The 16,550-nt window shown below is 43.6% G+C and overlaps 1 protein-coding gene across 2 annotated transcripts in view; it reads left to right on the top strand.

The window, feature by feature from the left end:
• Positions 1–16,550, top strand: part of LOC147029322 (C1q-related factor-like) — a 97,701-nt gene that overhangs the window by 62,639 nt on the left and 18,512 nt on the right. Inside the window, exon 3 of one of the 2 annotated variants that reach the window (XM_085872291.1) lies at positions 2,776–2,926. The exons of the other annotated variant lie outside the window; for it this stretch is intronic. Coding sequence (XP_085728417.1) covers positions 2,776–2,919 — 144 coding nt within the window. The 3' untranslated portion in view covers positions 2,920–2,926. Of the gene's footprint in view, positions 1–2,775; positions 2,927–16,550 lie in introns of those variants that run through there. 2 annotated transcript variants of the gene reach the window in all.

The raw sequence follows: 16,550 nt of genomic DNA, 5'->3' as shown, positions 1-16,550 counted from the left end.
ATTTTCAAATAATATAGACATATGTACATATTGTGCATTTCAAATGACATAACCAAATCTTTCCTCTTTTTTTTAATCAAAAAATATCCGATGCCCACCGGCCAATCAGTGAATAGTCAAGGATCTCACTATCAAACCTCACATGTCTGAAGCAATAAACATCCTGCGAAGCTTTATTTGTCTGATGGTATTTCATCACCTTCCTCACAAAGCTTGATGGAATGCAACTTAGCTTGCATCATTTGTATCCACAGAGTGAAATTTCAACCTGGCATTTGTGCATTAGCTGTAATTAAATATTTCAGGAAGGAACAACCCCTAAAAATGCTCTCTGTGTCAATATTCTTCAATGTGCTCCCATTCAGAAGAGGCGACATGACCTCACACATTCCACGAGTTTATTTATTTATTCGTAGGCACCCTGTGGCTGTTTGGTGACATCATCTTCTCAGGGTGCAGCTGTGCTGCTGATGCAGTGCCCCCGTTACTCATAAGCTGGTACTCATTTCGCTGACTTTGGAAAGATGATAGACTGAATCAACCTACCTGGAGATAATTCAACTGCACGACAGGGGTTTAAACTCAAGACCCTAGGATCGAAAGCCAGCCACCTCAACCGTTTAGCCAACACCAGGCATTTCCACGAACTGCAATTTGTGTAAAAGATTATATTACATACAATATCATTAACTTAATTGATTTACCTCGGGATAACAGCCAAAAGATAAAAACAGTAAGAAATTTTCTTCTTCTTCTACAGCATTATGAGCCCACTTCAAGTGGGATCGCTGACACGTATCCTGCTCCACCATTTGGGTTGATCGTATACCCATTCTTTATCCACACCTTTCTCCTTCGTGTTCGCTTCCACACAATGATTCCATCTCCTCTCCAGTCTGCTCTGACATCTCTCAATTTCCAAGTGGTATCATTCTCATCATATTTCCACCTACATACTCATCATTCCTTCTCATCACGTGTTCATACTCTCATTCTACTTCCCTGTACCTTCTTAGATGATTCAACCACCTTCACAGTTCCTCTGAAGTATTCATTCCTGACATCCTCTTCTCACATTACACCACACAGCCATCTCAGCATCCTCATCTCAGTCACATCTAATCTTTGCTCCAACCTTCTCATCATTGGCTATGTCTCCATGCCATACAACAGCACCAGCCTCATGACCATTCTGTACACCTTTCCCTTTAGTCTCATCAGCATCTTTCTATTACAAAGCACTCCTGAAACCTTCTTCCATGACTTGTCTGTCATATTAAAATCTGAACTTCTCAGAGCCACAAGGCCTTTGTCCATAGCTCAATGGAGTAGTGCTCTTCCCAGTAGAATGGTACACCTATTTCATGCCTGTCTTCCTCATTGCTGTGGAAACAAACTCTCAACATCATTAGCAACTATCATTATGCAGTAAAAGCACACTGCCTGCTGCATTCTCAGGGCAGACAGGTTGGTAGCCTTTTTAGCTATTTTCTACAATCTCTCAGGTCTTGTTCCTTCTGCTCTTTCATTCTTCCAACTGTTCTTTCACTCCCATTGCCTCCTCATCACACACATTCTTCCAGCAACCTTTCTACTTGTGAAACTCCCAAGATCCAGACTCACTGCTCATCTCCACTCCTTCCTCTTTCCTTCCTCATTTGTGGGGGTCAAACACCCCCCCCTCCACCCCTCCGTAAACTCCCTAAGTGAGCACAAATTTTGATGTCATCGATACACCTTTCGTACATTGAGGGCGATGAGGGTTGTGGTCAAGTTTCATCGAAATTGTGTGTAGTTTCAAAGAAGATAGCAAATACATATTTTGGGAGGTCAACCCCCCTCTCCCCCCCACTAGGCTGCCTAAATGAGTGCAGATTTTGATGCGGTCGACACACTTTGGTACAACACTGGTGATGAAGGTTGTGGTCAAGTTTCATCGAAATTGCGTGTGTAGTTTTGGAGAAGAGAGTAAATTCTTATTTTGAGTGGGGAGGAGGGGTTAATCCCACCCCCCCTCCCCTGTAGGGACCCCCTTCATGAACGCAGATTTTGATGTGGTCAATACAACTTCATTTGGCATCAGATATGAAGCTTGTGGCCAAGTTTCATCAAAATTATTTGTTTGGTTCAAGCGATAATGACTGAAGTGTTTACAGGTCTTTTGCGTCTTTTGGGTCCTTGAGGTATTTTGTGTCATGTGGGTTTTCAGGGTCCTTCAGGTTTTTTAGGTCTTCAGCGTCTTTTGGGTCTTATTTTAGGTATTTTGAGTCTTTGGGGTATTTTATGTCTTTTGGGTCTTCTGTATCTTTGGGGCATTTTTGGCTCTTTGGGGTCTTTCAGGTCTTTTGGGTGTTATTTTAGGTATTTTGGGTCTATGGGGTCTTTTGGGCCTTCGGGGTCTTCTGGGTCTTTTATGTATTCGGGGTCTTTTGGGTCTTTTACATCTTCAGGGTCTTATGCAGAAGTACATACATACATACGCACATACACACATTTACTCCATTATACGAGGGGCAGTCAATAAGTAACCTTGAAATGGCGATATAAATTGTTATATCTATGAGTACGAGTTATGTTTTGCCTGTTTTAGATTTGGCAACATTGAGCGTATGATGTCAGTAGAGCAGCTCCAAGATGGTGGCTCCCTTAGAAGCATACACCAGGGAGGAGCAACGTTCTGTCATCCGTTTCTTGGGAAGTGGGGGTGTGAATCCCAGTGAAATCCATCGCAGAATGAAAATGCAATATGGTGATGCCTGTTTGTCGCTGTCGCAGGTGTACAACTGGGACAGGAAGTTTTACAACCTGAACCCAGTCCATGAAAACCAAGGGGAGATGGAGAAAAGGGGAGCTGAGTTGGTGCCACACCCCAAAACATCGATGTGGCAAACATTTGCAGATGAAACCCATAAAGTATGATGTGGAACAGGACAGGTTACCGATGTGAATTGCTTATGTCATCAACTGGAGTGCTGCAGTAAGCATCACTTTCCACTGCATCTGAAGTGGTGCCTAGTCATCGTAACTTGTGGCCCTGGAATAGGAACATCAATGTGAGAAAGTGGGACATCATACATAAATAAATAAATTATGTCTCAGTATTACAATTCGTCGTCAAAATTTGTTCATTTTTACCGTTAATATTTGTTGTAATGCATGCATCCCATTGTAACATGTAAAATGTAACATCTCATATCATATAAAATGTAACATTTTAAGATAGCATTTTGTTTTGGTCCCTTGCTGTCAAAAAATACTAAAGGATATTCGCAAATTTTTTGTTGTGGGATAGATTCTCAGTTTTCACAAAGGCAATGTAGAATTCAGCCGTGGATTGGAGACAATGCTGTTGAAAGACTCAATTTAAACACATCCGTGCAGCTCGTGCAAAACGCTGTATTGCCAATTTGCGAAGTTGTTAGCAAACGTCAGGTCCTACTTGGCTATGTTTCTACAAAGATGCCAAAGAAACGACCAATAAGTGGCGCTTGGGGCAAACTATCACAATCCTTATAAGAAAGCAAAATCCTCAATCTATGCATTAGTGAGGACAATTGCTTCGGGTATGGCAAGTGAGCAGAAGGAAATTGTCACTAAATGGGTGTAGGACTACTTTTTGTCAGTTTAATATCCTAATATGAACCATATAAAAAGGAACCATCCTCTGCAAAACCTTTGTTAACGACTTTGAACATTTCTCTAATCATAACCCTAATGTTTTACTGCTTAGGCCTCTGGTAATGTTGCAATTACTTCAAGAATAATTTGATAAAAACAATGATGATATCAAAGGTGTGAAAAATTACTAAAGTTATGTTGAAATGAAGAAGTCTCTTGATATAAAAATACTCTATCAACTGCTGCCTCAAACAAACGGTGCAGGACGATACTGTGAAAAGAAGGATTTTGGATTCAAACACAAAATAAACATCCTTTAGAATACATAAACATTTTTGAATCTGAAAAAGGCATTTACTTTGTCGATACATTGAACAATGAACAAACCAATTGATAATCTACAAGTCATAAAAACTTCTTTTTTTAAATGCAAAAGGATGTCGGGCTGTGACTCTAAAAAGTATGTAAACCAGGAATGGATGGTCACAAGAAATCATTGTGTCCTACATCTTTCTTTGAATAATGGTTGTCCCGACACAAGACACTAACAAGAGCGAGAAAAGACATGAACTGTGTGTGGTGTGTGTGTGTGTGTGTGTGTGTGTGTGTGTGTGTGTGTGTGTGTGTGTGTGTGTGTGTGTGTGTGTGTGTGTGTGTGTGTGTTGTGTACTGTATATATATATATATATATATATATATATATATATATATATATATATATATATATATATATATTAACTGTCTCTTCACCATCAAAGACAACACTCCAGAGATGAAAATTACAAATGGCAACTTGGAGTGTTGAAGAGGAGATAATTCTCCAAATGTATTCCATACATGAGGCATGGGGGAGGAAAGGTAATGGTGAGTGATTCAGGGAGCAGCTGAAAAAAAACGAAATTGGATATCAGGATGGAGAGAGTTCCCCTTGAAAATTTGAGAAGGGTTTTTTTCAACAGTTAAAAGATAGCTAGATAAAGATAGAAAAGAAAAAAATACATCTATGGCAACGCAACAAGTGGCAAGAGATTAGAGTGAGGGGAGCTAAGTACTCACTTGAAGCTGAAGAAAGGGATGTCAGGAATTTGGCCAAGATAGCACAAGAGGAAATTATGTCTGTGCAATGAGACGGGGAGCCATACTCCGACATAGAGCCAGTCCAAAGGCAGCAAAGAACGTATGGCTAAAGCAGAGAATGAGGGTGTCCCCATGAAAGAGAGGCAAGACCGATTCAGAGACAAGGACCAGGTGAGTCAGGGACAGACGAAGGGGAAAACAGTGGAAAGGCGGATGATGGGCAGAAAGACATGGTAGAGCAGCAGAATGAGGGAGAGGAATGAGGGTGAAGAAGATGAAGAGCAGCATAGGTTGAAAGAAGAGTTGGCCAACAAAATAGAAGAGATAAAACTGATAAAACTGATAAAACTAAGAGTGAGACCAAAACTCCATCATAAAAAAACAACAAATGGACAAAAATCCTGGTGAGGCAGACCAACCATTCAATTAGAAGAATGATTTTAAAATCATCCACCTTCAAATAAATCAATATCATGTGTTTTGCAGCAGCATTCTTCATTCTAGAAAGAGTAAAGAGTAAACGCCAGAAGAGGAAAAAGAAATTAGGACCTACAAATAGAAGCCAAATCCCACCATGGAAACAGGATTAGAGACACAAAGAGAATAAGTGAGGAAGGAAGTAGGTCAGATACAACAGTTCAGGAAAGGAAACAGAAGCCCAAAACTAATAAAGAGAATACAAAGAATAAAAAAACAAATATAAAATTGAAGACAAAGACCTCGAGTGCTTGAGTGATGAAAACAAACTCAAAATAGAAATGATAGCAAAGAATATTTTAAAAAAAACCTATGAGGAAGCAAGCAACAGAAGAAAACAAAACCACATGTTTGCGAGTAACCCAAAAAGATTCTACCCCAAATTAGGGAAACAAAAACAGAATGTGTCAACTCCCCCTGAAAAAGAAAAGCTAGAAAAATTCTGGAAAGGAATTTTTGAAGATCAAAAGGAACATAACAAGGAAGCAGAATGGATCCCAGACATGGAAAAGAAGAAGTAATATCTCAAGGGAATGACTCCAGTGATTATTAATGAAGATAAAAATTAGAAAATAACTTCAAAAAATGCCACCAAACATTAAAAACCCAGACCCAGATGGAATTCCAAACTTCTGGATAAAACAACTTGATGCTCTCCACAATCACGATGCCAGGACACTTCAATGAACTGATCCAAGAGGAAAAGGCAGTGGATGAGTGGTGTGGAGATGGAAACACATTTATCATCCCAAAATCAGAAGAAACCCAATTTCGTCACAAATACTGGCCAATAACATGCCTTCAAACAGGAATCATTACAGAAATGATGTACCATCACCTAACACAACAGGGAGGTTTGGAGGCAGAACAAAATAAATGTAGGAGAGGTTGTTGTGGAACAATTGACCACCTGTTACTGAACAAGGCCATACTTGATAATTGCAAAATGCGAGAAACAAATTGTCCACGGCCTGGATATACTAAAAGAAAACTTTCGACAGCGTCCCACATTTGTGGATGATAAAATGCATGCAAATATACAAATGCAAATATATGCGTGTCAGGTCAGGTTCGATCTGTGACCTGCTACAGGTACCATGTAAACCTGTACTAACCTGTTCCATGGTCGGGTTGTCGGCGACTAATCCGTCTCCCCCACCAGGTTTTCTGGTGAGGAGGGTGTTTGGATATGGACACCCAGCAGGATTAAAAACAAAACCTGTCAAAGGGCGGAGGAGCTCCTTGTGAGCCAACGGCCATCCATATCTAGTGCCCAACTGTGTCTGCGGACGTCCTCCTGCAGTTGGGGTCACTTCTTATTAGGAGGTTGGTGGCAGGATTTGCACTCCGGCCACCGTAAAACCCTTCATTCCGCAAAACGCAAAAACGCAAAAAAATCTGAAAACCCACTCCGTGGGAGTACCTCCTGTGCAGCTTCCCTTCGCAGGGCAGCTCACCGGATGACGGGATTGGGGCAAAGCCTTCGGGACCCCCAATCGTTGATAGGAGGGAAACCACGGGGTAACATCCCTGGGTCAGATTGCGGGAGAGTGTGTCGGAGTGGTGCTGAGGTGTCGTCCACCAGACGGCGGTCTCCTTGGGTTAACCTGAGGCGGTCCCTTCGGGTGGGTGCCTGGAATGTCCTATCCCTAAGAGAGGATGATCACCTGTCTCTGTTATCATCTGAGCTCAAGCGTTTGGACATCGGGATTGCAGCTCTCTCTGAGGTTCGGAGACCGGATTGCGGCGAGATAATGGTGGGTGGTTACACCTACTATTGGTCTGGTCGCTCTGATGGTTACCATACCCAAGGAGTTGCTGTAGCTGTGTCCAATAAGCTGACCCCAATGATAATTGAGGTAACACCGGTCAACGAGCGTATTATGAGATTAAGGATTCGTCACTCCTTAGGTGTCATTTCCCTGGTCTCTGTTTATGCTCCGACTGAGGCGAGTGATCTCACCGTGAAGGATGCATTCTACGCCACACTCGAGTCTGTGGTTGATCAGTGCCCCAGACGAGATACACTTCTAGTCTTGGGGGATTTCAATGCATCGACTGGAACTGATAGGGACGGTTATGAGGTGTGTGTTGGTCCCCATGGGTCAGGAACTATGAACCAGAATAGCACTAAGTTCCTTGACTTTGCAAGAAGTCATGGACTTAGGGTGGCTGGTTCATGGTTTCAGCGCCCACAAGCTCATCGCTGGACTTGGTATTCCAACGCTGGCGGTGTGGCAAAGGAGATTGACCATGTCCTCATTGACGGTCGTTGGAGGATGATCCAGAACTGCAGGGTCTACCGGAGTGCTCAGTTCCTCAATACTGACCACAGGCTTGTTGTAGCAACTCTAAAGCTGCACCTTAAATCCTGGAGAATGGTACCATCCCAGCCGAGGCTGGATGTTGCCAAGCTCAGGGATGAGAGAGTAGCTGAGGAGTTTGCAAACAGGCTGAGTGGACACTTGGGGGTCTGGGTGCTTTGGGGGTCCTGAAGAGTTGTGGAGCGCCTTCAAGACCACCGTCCTTGATGTTGCCGGTGGATGCCTTGGAGCTCACCGCAGGGCAAAGAAGAATTTTGTCTCTCAAGGGACACTGGATACCATTGACCAGAGTCACAGGGCCAGGCTGAATGGCAGAGCTGAGCTGTTCAGGGAGCTGAGGCGTAAAACTGTACGTGCACTGAGGGTGGACAAGGAGGCCTATGTGCGAGGAATCTGTGAGGGGGTAGAGCATCACCTGTGGACAGGTGATTCTCGTCCCGCTTACAGGGGAATTCGCGCATTACGTTCATCCAAGCCCATCCCTCGGAGCACTACAGTTCGAGCAGAGAGTGGTAGGCTCTTGACAGAGGAGTCTGAAGTGAAGGCCCGCTGGGCCGGTTACTTTGAGCGGTTGTACCAGGCTGATCCCCCAACTGTCGAGTTGGACGTCAAGGGTGTTACAATCCCTGTTGCTGACCCTCGAATCAACTGTGGTCCACCTACGCTTGTGGAAACACGGGCTGCGGTGAACCAGTTGAAACGGGGCAAAGCTCCAGGGATCTGTGGCATCCATGCCGAACTTCTCAAGGCTGGTGGAAATGCTGCACTCGTGTCGTTGCATGCAGTTTTGTGCTCTGCCTGGAACACAGGCATCATCCCAACTGACTGGAAGAGGGGCCTTGTTGTCCCTCTCTGGAAAGGGAAGGGTGATCGCCAAGACTGCAACAACTACCGAGGGGTGACGCTGCTCTCAGTGCCGGGCAAGGTCTTTGCTCGGATAATTCTCGATAGGGTTCGCCATCATCTGCTTGAGCACCAGCGTCCAGAGCAGTCAGGCTTTACACCAACGAGGTCAACGATTGACCGTATCCTTGCACTTCGTGTCCTCACCGAACGCAGACGAGAGTTTCGGCAGGGGCTGCTTGCAGCCTAGGTTGATCTCTGTAAAGCGTTCGATTCAGTGAATCGGGACGTCCTCTGGAGGATTCTTGGTCTTCGTGGGGTGCCACCAAAACTGATCGATCTGATGTCTGAACTCTACTCTGGTACTGAGAGTGCTGTGAAGTGTGGTGGTACCATCTCTGACTTATTTCCAGTTGTTACTGGAGTTCGTCAGGGATGTGTACTTGCTCCCACACTTTTCAGCACTTGTATGGACTGGATTCTAGGGAGGATGTCGGAGAGATCAAGTTGCGGTGCGTCATTTGGGAATGTCAAGATCTCGGACCTTGACTTTGCAGATGATGCAGTCATCTTTGCGGAGACTTTAGACATCCTCTTGGGGGCCCTCGAGGTGCTGAATGAGGAGTCGGAGCCGTTGGGATTACGGGTTTCTTGGGTCAAAACTAAGATCCAGGCTTTCGGTGACATCTTGGATGCTGCTGTCCTGTCTGTGTCTGTTTGTGGTGAGGATGTTGAGGTCTTGGAGAGATTCACTTACCTTGGCAGTGATATTCATGTCTCTGCTGGCTGCGAGTCAGAGGTCAATAGACGTCTGGGTCGGGCCTGGGGAGTCATGGACTCACTGGATCATGGGGTGTGGCGCTGCCGGTACCTGTGCGGGAGGACGAAAGTCCGAGTCTTCAGGTCCTTGGTACTTCCAGTCTTGCTCTATGGGTGCGAGACTTGGACTCTGACCAAGGATCTGAGACGGAGACTTAATTCCTTTGGTACCAGGTCTCTTCGGAGAATCCTTGGCTATCGCTGGTCGGATTTTGTGTCCAACGAGCGGTTGCTGAGAGAGACTCGGATGAGATTTGTTACCTGCATAGTCCGTGAGCGTCAGTTGCGGCTGTATGGACATGTGGCTCGTTTTCCTGACTCTGATCCTGCTCACCAGATTCTCTCAGCGAGGGAGTCTCATGAGTGGAGGAGGCCAGTGGGTCGACCACGTGCCTCATGGTTGCAACAGGTTGACCATCATCTCAAGGAGATGGGGATGGGCCTGGCATCTGCCTGGGGGATGGCCAGACGGAGGCCCCTGGAGTACCGGCGGAAAGTGGACGCAGCGACGTGCTGTTCTGGCACATGCTCCCATACCTGACCTGACCTGAATATACAAAATCAATCCCCAAATAATCAAACTGATTGAGAAAGCAATGGAGCTCTGGAATACCTCATTGATATTACAACACTCAGAAGTAAATATCGAAACACCAGATGTGAAGATACGATGTGGGATCTTCCAGGGAGACCGACTTTTCCCCCTCTTGTATTTTTTTTCTGGCTCTGGACCCACTGAGTAACCTCGTCACCAAACAACGACACGGATACACCCCAACAATCAATATAAGAACATCCAAATAAACAGGAAAGGTGACATACCTACTATACATGGTTGATTTTAAGCTCTTCACACCGAATGACGAAAAATGGACAGAACAGCTAACACTAGTAAAACGGTTCTCTGAGAACATTCAAATGGAATTTGGACTCGATAAGTGTGCTCAAGTGCTCATTTGTAGAAGGTAAATCAACAAAAAGAGAAAACATCAAAATTGACCTCAAACAATACAGCAGTAAGAAAAAGAAGCATCATACAAATACCTCAGAGAAGAAAAAGGGCACCAAATATGTCACAAACAAATACGCAAAACAATCTCCAAGGAATACCGAACGTAGAACGAAGCTGATCCTGAAAATGTACCTCTCCCCAGGAAACAAAATCAAAGCCATAAACCAACTTTTGGTCCTTGCTGTCAAAACATGCCAAAGGATATTCGCAAATCTTTTGTTGTGGGATAGATTCTCAGTTTGCTTGAATGCAATGTGGAATTCAGCTGTGGAATGGAGACAATGCTGTTGGAAGACTGAAGTGTTGGACTCGCTGAGTATGTGAAATGCTCAACAGACTATCGGATTCAATTTGTAAACAAACATGAACATAACAAACCTCTAAAAGTATTCCCAATTCACCTTGCAAGGAATTTCCAAAAATACGTGTGAATAAAAGACACCGATATGAAACAGCAACAAGTACAGCCCTAACAATTGCAAGAAAGACAAAATAAATATATAAAAATAAATATCAACAACTACACACCAACAACTGGGAGAATGACAAAAGAGCAGGAGAATACAAAAAATTACCCCCGTGTGGGGGTGACGGTCATCTCTATAATCCCACAAGTTCTCAATGTTCAGTTATGACCGAAGACTACGGCGCATCTCGACTGCGCAGTTTGGTTAAAGATGACTCGGCATTTTGGTGCGCGCGCACGGAATTATATTTTGAAAATAAATGCCGACGTTTACATTTCGGGTTTTGAAACTTTTGCACCTTCGGTGGAAAATGTATAAATATACAAGGTCAGCTGCTATGCAATGACACCATTGACTAACTTTTACCATGCCCAGTAAAGAATATATAGCCTCCTGAAGGTAGGGCAGTTTTTGCAAACTTTGAAGTCACGTGACGTGAAAACGAAAGAGAAATTCGAAAATCCGTCCCGAAGAAATTTAGATATTGTCCCATACATTCATATGCCACAATCAAACTCAAGATCGCTTGAGAAATGTAGGAGGAGATAGATTTTGAAAATCGTCATTTTCGCATTTTTTGCCAACTTTGAAGTCACGTGACACGAAAACGAAAGCGAATATCGAAAATCCGGCCTGAGCAAATTTAGATATTGTCCCATAGATTCATATGCTACAATCAAATTCAAGATCGCTTGAGAAATGGCGGAGGAGATAGAATTTGAAAATCGTCATTTTCGCAAATTCAAAGGCCTCGTGACCTTGACCTTCGGTGACCTTGAAAGTCATACCCTCGTGTACGTCTCATCGACCTCTATCAGGATCACTAATGACCAGATCTCCCGCTTCAACTTCATTGTGAACGGACGGACGGACGGACGGACGGGCGGACGGACGGATCGAAGGACATCGACACCCATATTATTAGGTCATGCTCGAGGAGATGACCTAAAAAGGAATTGGACTGAATTGGGATCGACAAAGCAGGCTCAGAAATGGCTAAGAAGAGGTCAGCTCAACTGGGATGGATAACGAATAATAATACTGTAAATGCCCAAGATCAAGGGCACTCCACCGATGGATTTATAAAGATGGCAGGACTGAGCCAAATAGACAAGTGTAGGTTTTGCAAGACAGAAACAGAAAGTACCAGCAATCTGCTTTGAGGATGAAAAAAAAACTTGTTAGCGGAACAACTTTACGCACAATGGCACAACAAAGTATGCAAAGTGATTCATTGGCATATCTAGGAAACTTTCAACATCCCAGTTCCAAAAAACTCATCAAAACATGAACCAATACAAGGACAATCATTGAAAATAAGGATGTCATGCTCACGTGCGACCGGATGATCCCATCGAGCGTGAACAGAGAGAACAAATCCTTGTGACTTGACATCATTCTCAGAAACAAAAATACACCCATGCGGGAGTGACGGTCATCTCTGCGAGAAAATATAGAGCCTCCTGAAGGTAGGGCAGTTTTTGCAAACTTTGAAGTCACATGACGCGAAAACGAAAGCGAAATTCGAAAATCCGTCCTGTCCAAATTTAGATATTGTCCCATGGATTCATATGCCACAATCAAATTCAAGATTGCTTGAGAAATGTAGGAGATAGATTTTGAAAATCGTCATTTTCGTATTTTTTGCCAACTTTGAAGTCACGTGACACGAAAACGAAAGCGAATATCGAAAATCCGGCCAGACCAAATTTAGATATTGTCCCATAGATTCACATGCCATAATCAAATTCAAGATCGCTTGAGAAATGTAGGAGGAGATAGATTTTGAAAATCGTCATTTTCGCATTTTTTGCCAACTTTGAAGTCACGTGACATGAAAACAAAAGCGAATATCGAAAATCTGGCCTGACAAAATTTAGATATTGTCCCATACATTCATATGCCACAAGCAAATTCAAGATTGCTTGAGAAATGTAGGAGGAGATAAATTTTGAAAGTCGTCATTTTCGCATGAAAATCGTCATTTTCGAATTTTTTGCCAACTTTGAAGTCACGTGACATGAAAACCAAAGTGAATATCGAAAATCCGGCCCAACCAAAATTTAGATATTGTCCGATAGATTCATATGCTACAATCAAATTCAAGATCGCTTGAGAAATGGCAGAGGAGATAGCATTTGAAAATCGTCATTGTTGCAACTTCAAAGGCCTCGTGAACTTGACCTTGACCTTCGGTGACCTTGAAAGTCATACCATCGTGTACGTCTCATCGACCTCTATCAGGATCACTAATGACCAGATCTCCCGCTTCAACTTCATTGTGAATGGACGGACGGACGGATTGAAGGACATCGACACCCATATTGTTAGGTCATGCTCGAAGAGATGACCTAAAAAGGAAAAGACAACATTGCTGATTGAGATACCAGTACCCAGCGATTTTGGCTTAAATAATGAAGAAATCAAGAAAATGACCAAATACCAGGATCTCAAAAATGAGATCAAGAGATCTTGGAAGATGAAGTGGGTCAAAATTGCACCAACAGTGATAATTGAAGCAACATGAATAATAAAGAACCACCTCACTGAGATTTTGAAAACCATCCACGGGAATATTACCACAAACTAACTACAGTACAATTGGAGGCAGTGCGGGGTGTGGTGACGATCCTGAAAAGAGCCCTCGGAACAAAACTCTGAGAACAACAAAGTTGAACAGATTTGTCCATAGTCTGTGATCCCTGACTAAAGTGAAGGTGGATACTTTGAGTCCTGGGAGGACTTCATTCCATCTCCTCAAACCCACAAATGGAGATAACCAGTGGTACACATTCATGCACTTGACATTGCGAATGTGCGCATCACAGATATAAAAAAAACACACACATGCATACTCACACACAAACACGTTCATGCACTCGACATTGCGAATGTGCGCATCACAGATATACAAAAACACACACATTCATACTCACACACAAACACGTTCATGCACTTAACATTGCGTGCGCAACACACTGTCTTGTGTCGGGACAACAATGATTCAACGAAAGATGTAGGGATGGTTTCACATGAATATTTCTTGTGACCATCCCTATCTTGTTTACAAAGTTTTTGGAGGAACATCCCAACAACCTTTTGCATTAAAAAAAAACGTTTTTAGCAGCGTCTCGCGTAGCGAACGCTGCTCATAGAGAGCTCAGCGTTGTTGTTGTTGTTGTTGTTGTTCTTCTTCTTCTTCTTGTGAAGACAAAACCTTAATCTCGAGGACTCGGCTCTTGTATATACAAGATCCGGATCTCCTTAAATACTGAGCACATGTACACATCCTCACATAGACGGTGCTTTTTGAGAGCGTCTATCATGAACTTTTAAATATATTCGGATATTTGCTTTAAAGTTTCGAAAAGTTCACGTTACTATTTAAAGATTATTCCATTTATCATATTGTAATTTCGTAAATACATTATTTATTTCGTAAATACACGATATATCGTCAATACGTAAAGACATTATGACGCGTTTCGCTATTGGCTTAATCGAGGCACGTGACGAAATATCGGAAGTTGTTGTTGTTGTTGTTGTTTTTAGCCGACAAAATCTTTAGGACGCTGCTCTTGGACACATTTGTCCTTGTTTTTACTTGTTTCTTTACTTTTTTAGAAATGTGTTTGCATACAGAATAATTCCATTGATATTGCACAGAATCGTTTTTTTATCCTTAAAATTTGTGTATATATAGTATATACATAAAAAAATATGTATATATACACACACACACACATATATACATACACACACATATGCATACATATATATATATATATATATATATATATATATATATATATATATATATATATATATATATATATATATATATATATTGTTGTGAATTTCACGCCCCGCCGGCGTGAGAATGACCGCATTTAACCAATAGCGGCCGCTTCGCCCACCGAACGTGCAATTCCGTCGTGACCCTCTCGGAACAACGCCGAGAGCGAGTCACGGGTGGGGGTTTAACCTCACCACAACTCAATCCGCATTCTACCCGTGCGAAATAGGGTCTGATCGCCGAATGGTCGATTTACCTAAGTACCCGCACGGGTAGCGTACCTAGGAGTTGTACCACGCCGCAGGTCGACTCCGGACACGAACCGCTTAAGCGGCTCGTTCTGTACTGCAGGGATAACCGAGCGGAGTTATCGTCGACCTCGACGGTTCAGATTACTTATCGGGAACTTACTCCCACTATCAATCCCATTACGTGATGCAAGATAGAAATTCAAACAAAGGAATGGACGCTGCGAAACGGGGAACAATTGGACAAGCACATTTATTCGCACCACACGGCAGCACGTATTTCTAATAGGCAACAGTTATACAAAACAATACACGTATACAGTCAAGCAAGAAAACACAAGCAAGGAACGATGCAGAGCTACAACCGAATAAAATGCAATGTACAAGCACTTAATCAGTTTCTACTTTACGGACTGGCGCCACACACACACATTTACACAGAACCCTAAAAGAAAAGGAAGTCGCAACTTCCCTGAGCGTGTTGTCGAGTCCTCCTTTGCGCAACCTCAACTCCGAGCCCCTCCGGCGTGGTCCGCGAGCTCGTACCTCGCGCCGGCACGTGTGGCTGTTGGACGCCACGAACGGGGTTCGGGAACGAACGGACGGAGCTTTCGCTGCTATCTCGGTACGGACGGGGGGCGGGGGGGGCGAAATGGCAGGCGCTCCGTCCCACCAGCGGGGTCTCGAAACCGCACCAACTGACCCTCTGACACCGGCAATCCTCCGACTTGACAGTCGGGAACAACAACCGGGACCACCGACCAGGCAAGACCAAGACAAAAACCAGACCCAATTCGACGACCAGCTCCCCAGCTGCCTTGTGCTCGCCTTTTTGTAAGGCGGGGCCCCGCCCTTCGCTCCGCCCCATTCCTTGCTCCACCCCCTTTTGCGGCGTTTCCAGAAAAGTCTCGAAGGGGGGGGCGTTCCTCCTCCCTGGCCACGTCACACCGCGCATCCCCCAATCCGCAGTGAGCTGCGCCACCCCTCCCCCTTCTCACTAAGCGCGATGACGATCCGGCTCAAGATTCAGGCGGGAGAAATTTGGGCGGGAGTTGTCTTTCCGCGCCCTTGCTGCTGCCACCCCGCTCCATACACCTGTCCCGCGGAGATCGTGACCGCGCGGTGAGCGTTGAATGGCGAGTGGCGAAGATGGTGGTGGTGTAGTTGTTGAAGGTGGCATTGTGGTGTGAATGGCGTCGTTGTTGAGATGTTGGTTGTGGTGATGTTCATTGTTGTGTTGTTGCACCAAAATAACGACAGCAAAAGAAAAAAGGCTAACTGAAGAATCGCAGCCCGAATGGATCACATATATTCCCTCTATACAACGAGTTTGGGCTAACTACACATGAACTTAGCGTCATAACTGATCTAAGGACCCTTTATGGTGAATTGAGAATTTCCACAGCCGTAACAATATACTATATATATATAAATATATAACTTTCTTTGCCTTTCTCCGTGTTCTTCTCTTTCATCATTTATACACTACTATCTATCTGTCTCTATATGTATGTATGTATGTATGTATGTATGTATGCATGTATTTATTTAAAAAAAATTATTTCCACATTACGTATGCAGACCTGTAGTTATTTATGGAAATCTGTAGTTCTCTTGAAGCATCCAAAGATAGACTTTAAAATATTCTTCTTTCTTGGTCACTAATTCACTGGGGTCCATTTCCCTGTGTTACACCATTCTTACAGTTTATTGCTATCGACTTAACTTGACAGGTGCGGGGCAAACATCCACAACAAAATGTAATACCTTAAGCATGCCATCATCAGCACCCATCTGTTCATGTCAGGTTCATAATTTGCATTGTCTTATGTTATGCAAATGCACATCAGTTGCCGTAGGTATATTTTT

This window comes from Eptatretus burgeri, chromosome 3 (assembly GCF_056783735.1).
Source record: "Eptatretus burgeri isolate ZD-2024b chromosome 3, Ebu_testis_v1, whole genome shotgun sequence".
NCBI classification, from domain to species: domain Eukaryota; kingdom Metazoa; phylum Chordata; class Myxini; order Myxiniformes; family Myxinidae; genus Eptatretus; species Eptatretus burgeri.
This window is presented reverse-complemented; position numbering and strand designations above follow the sequence as displayed.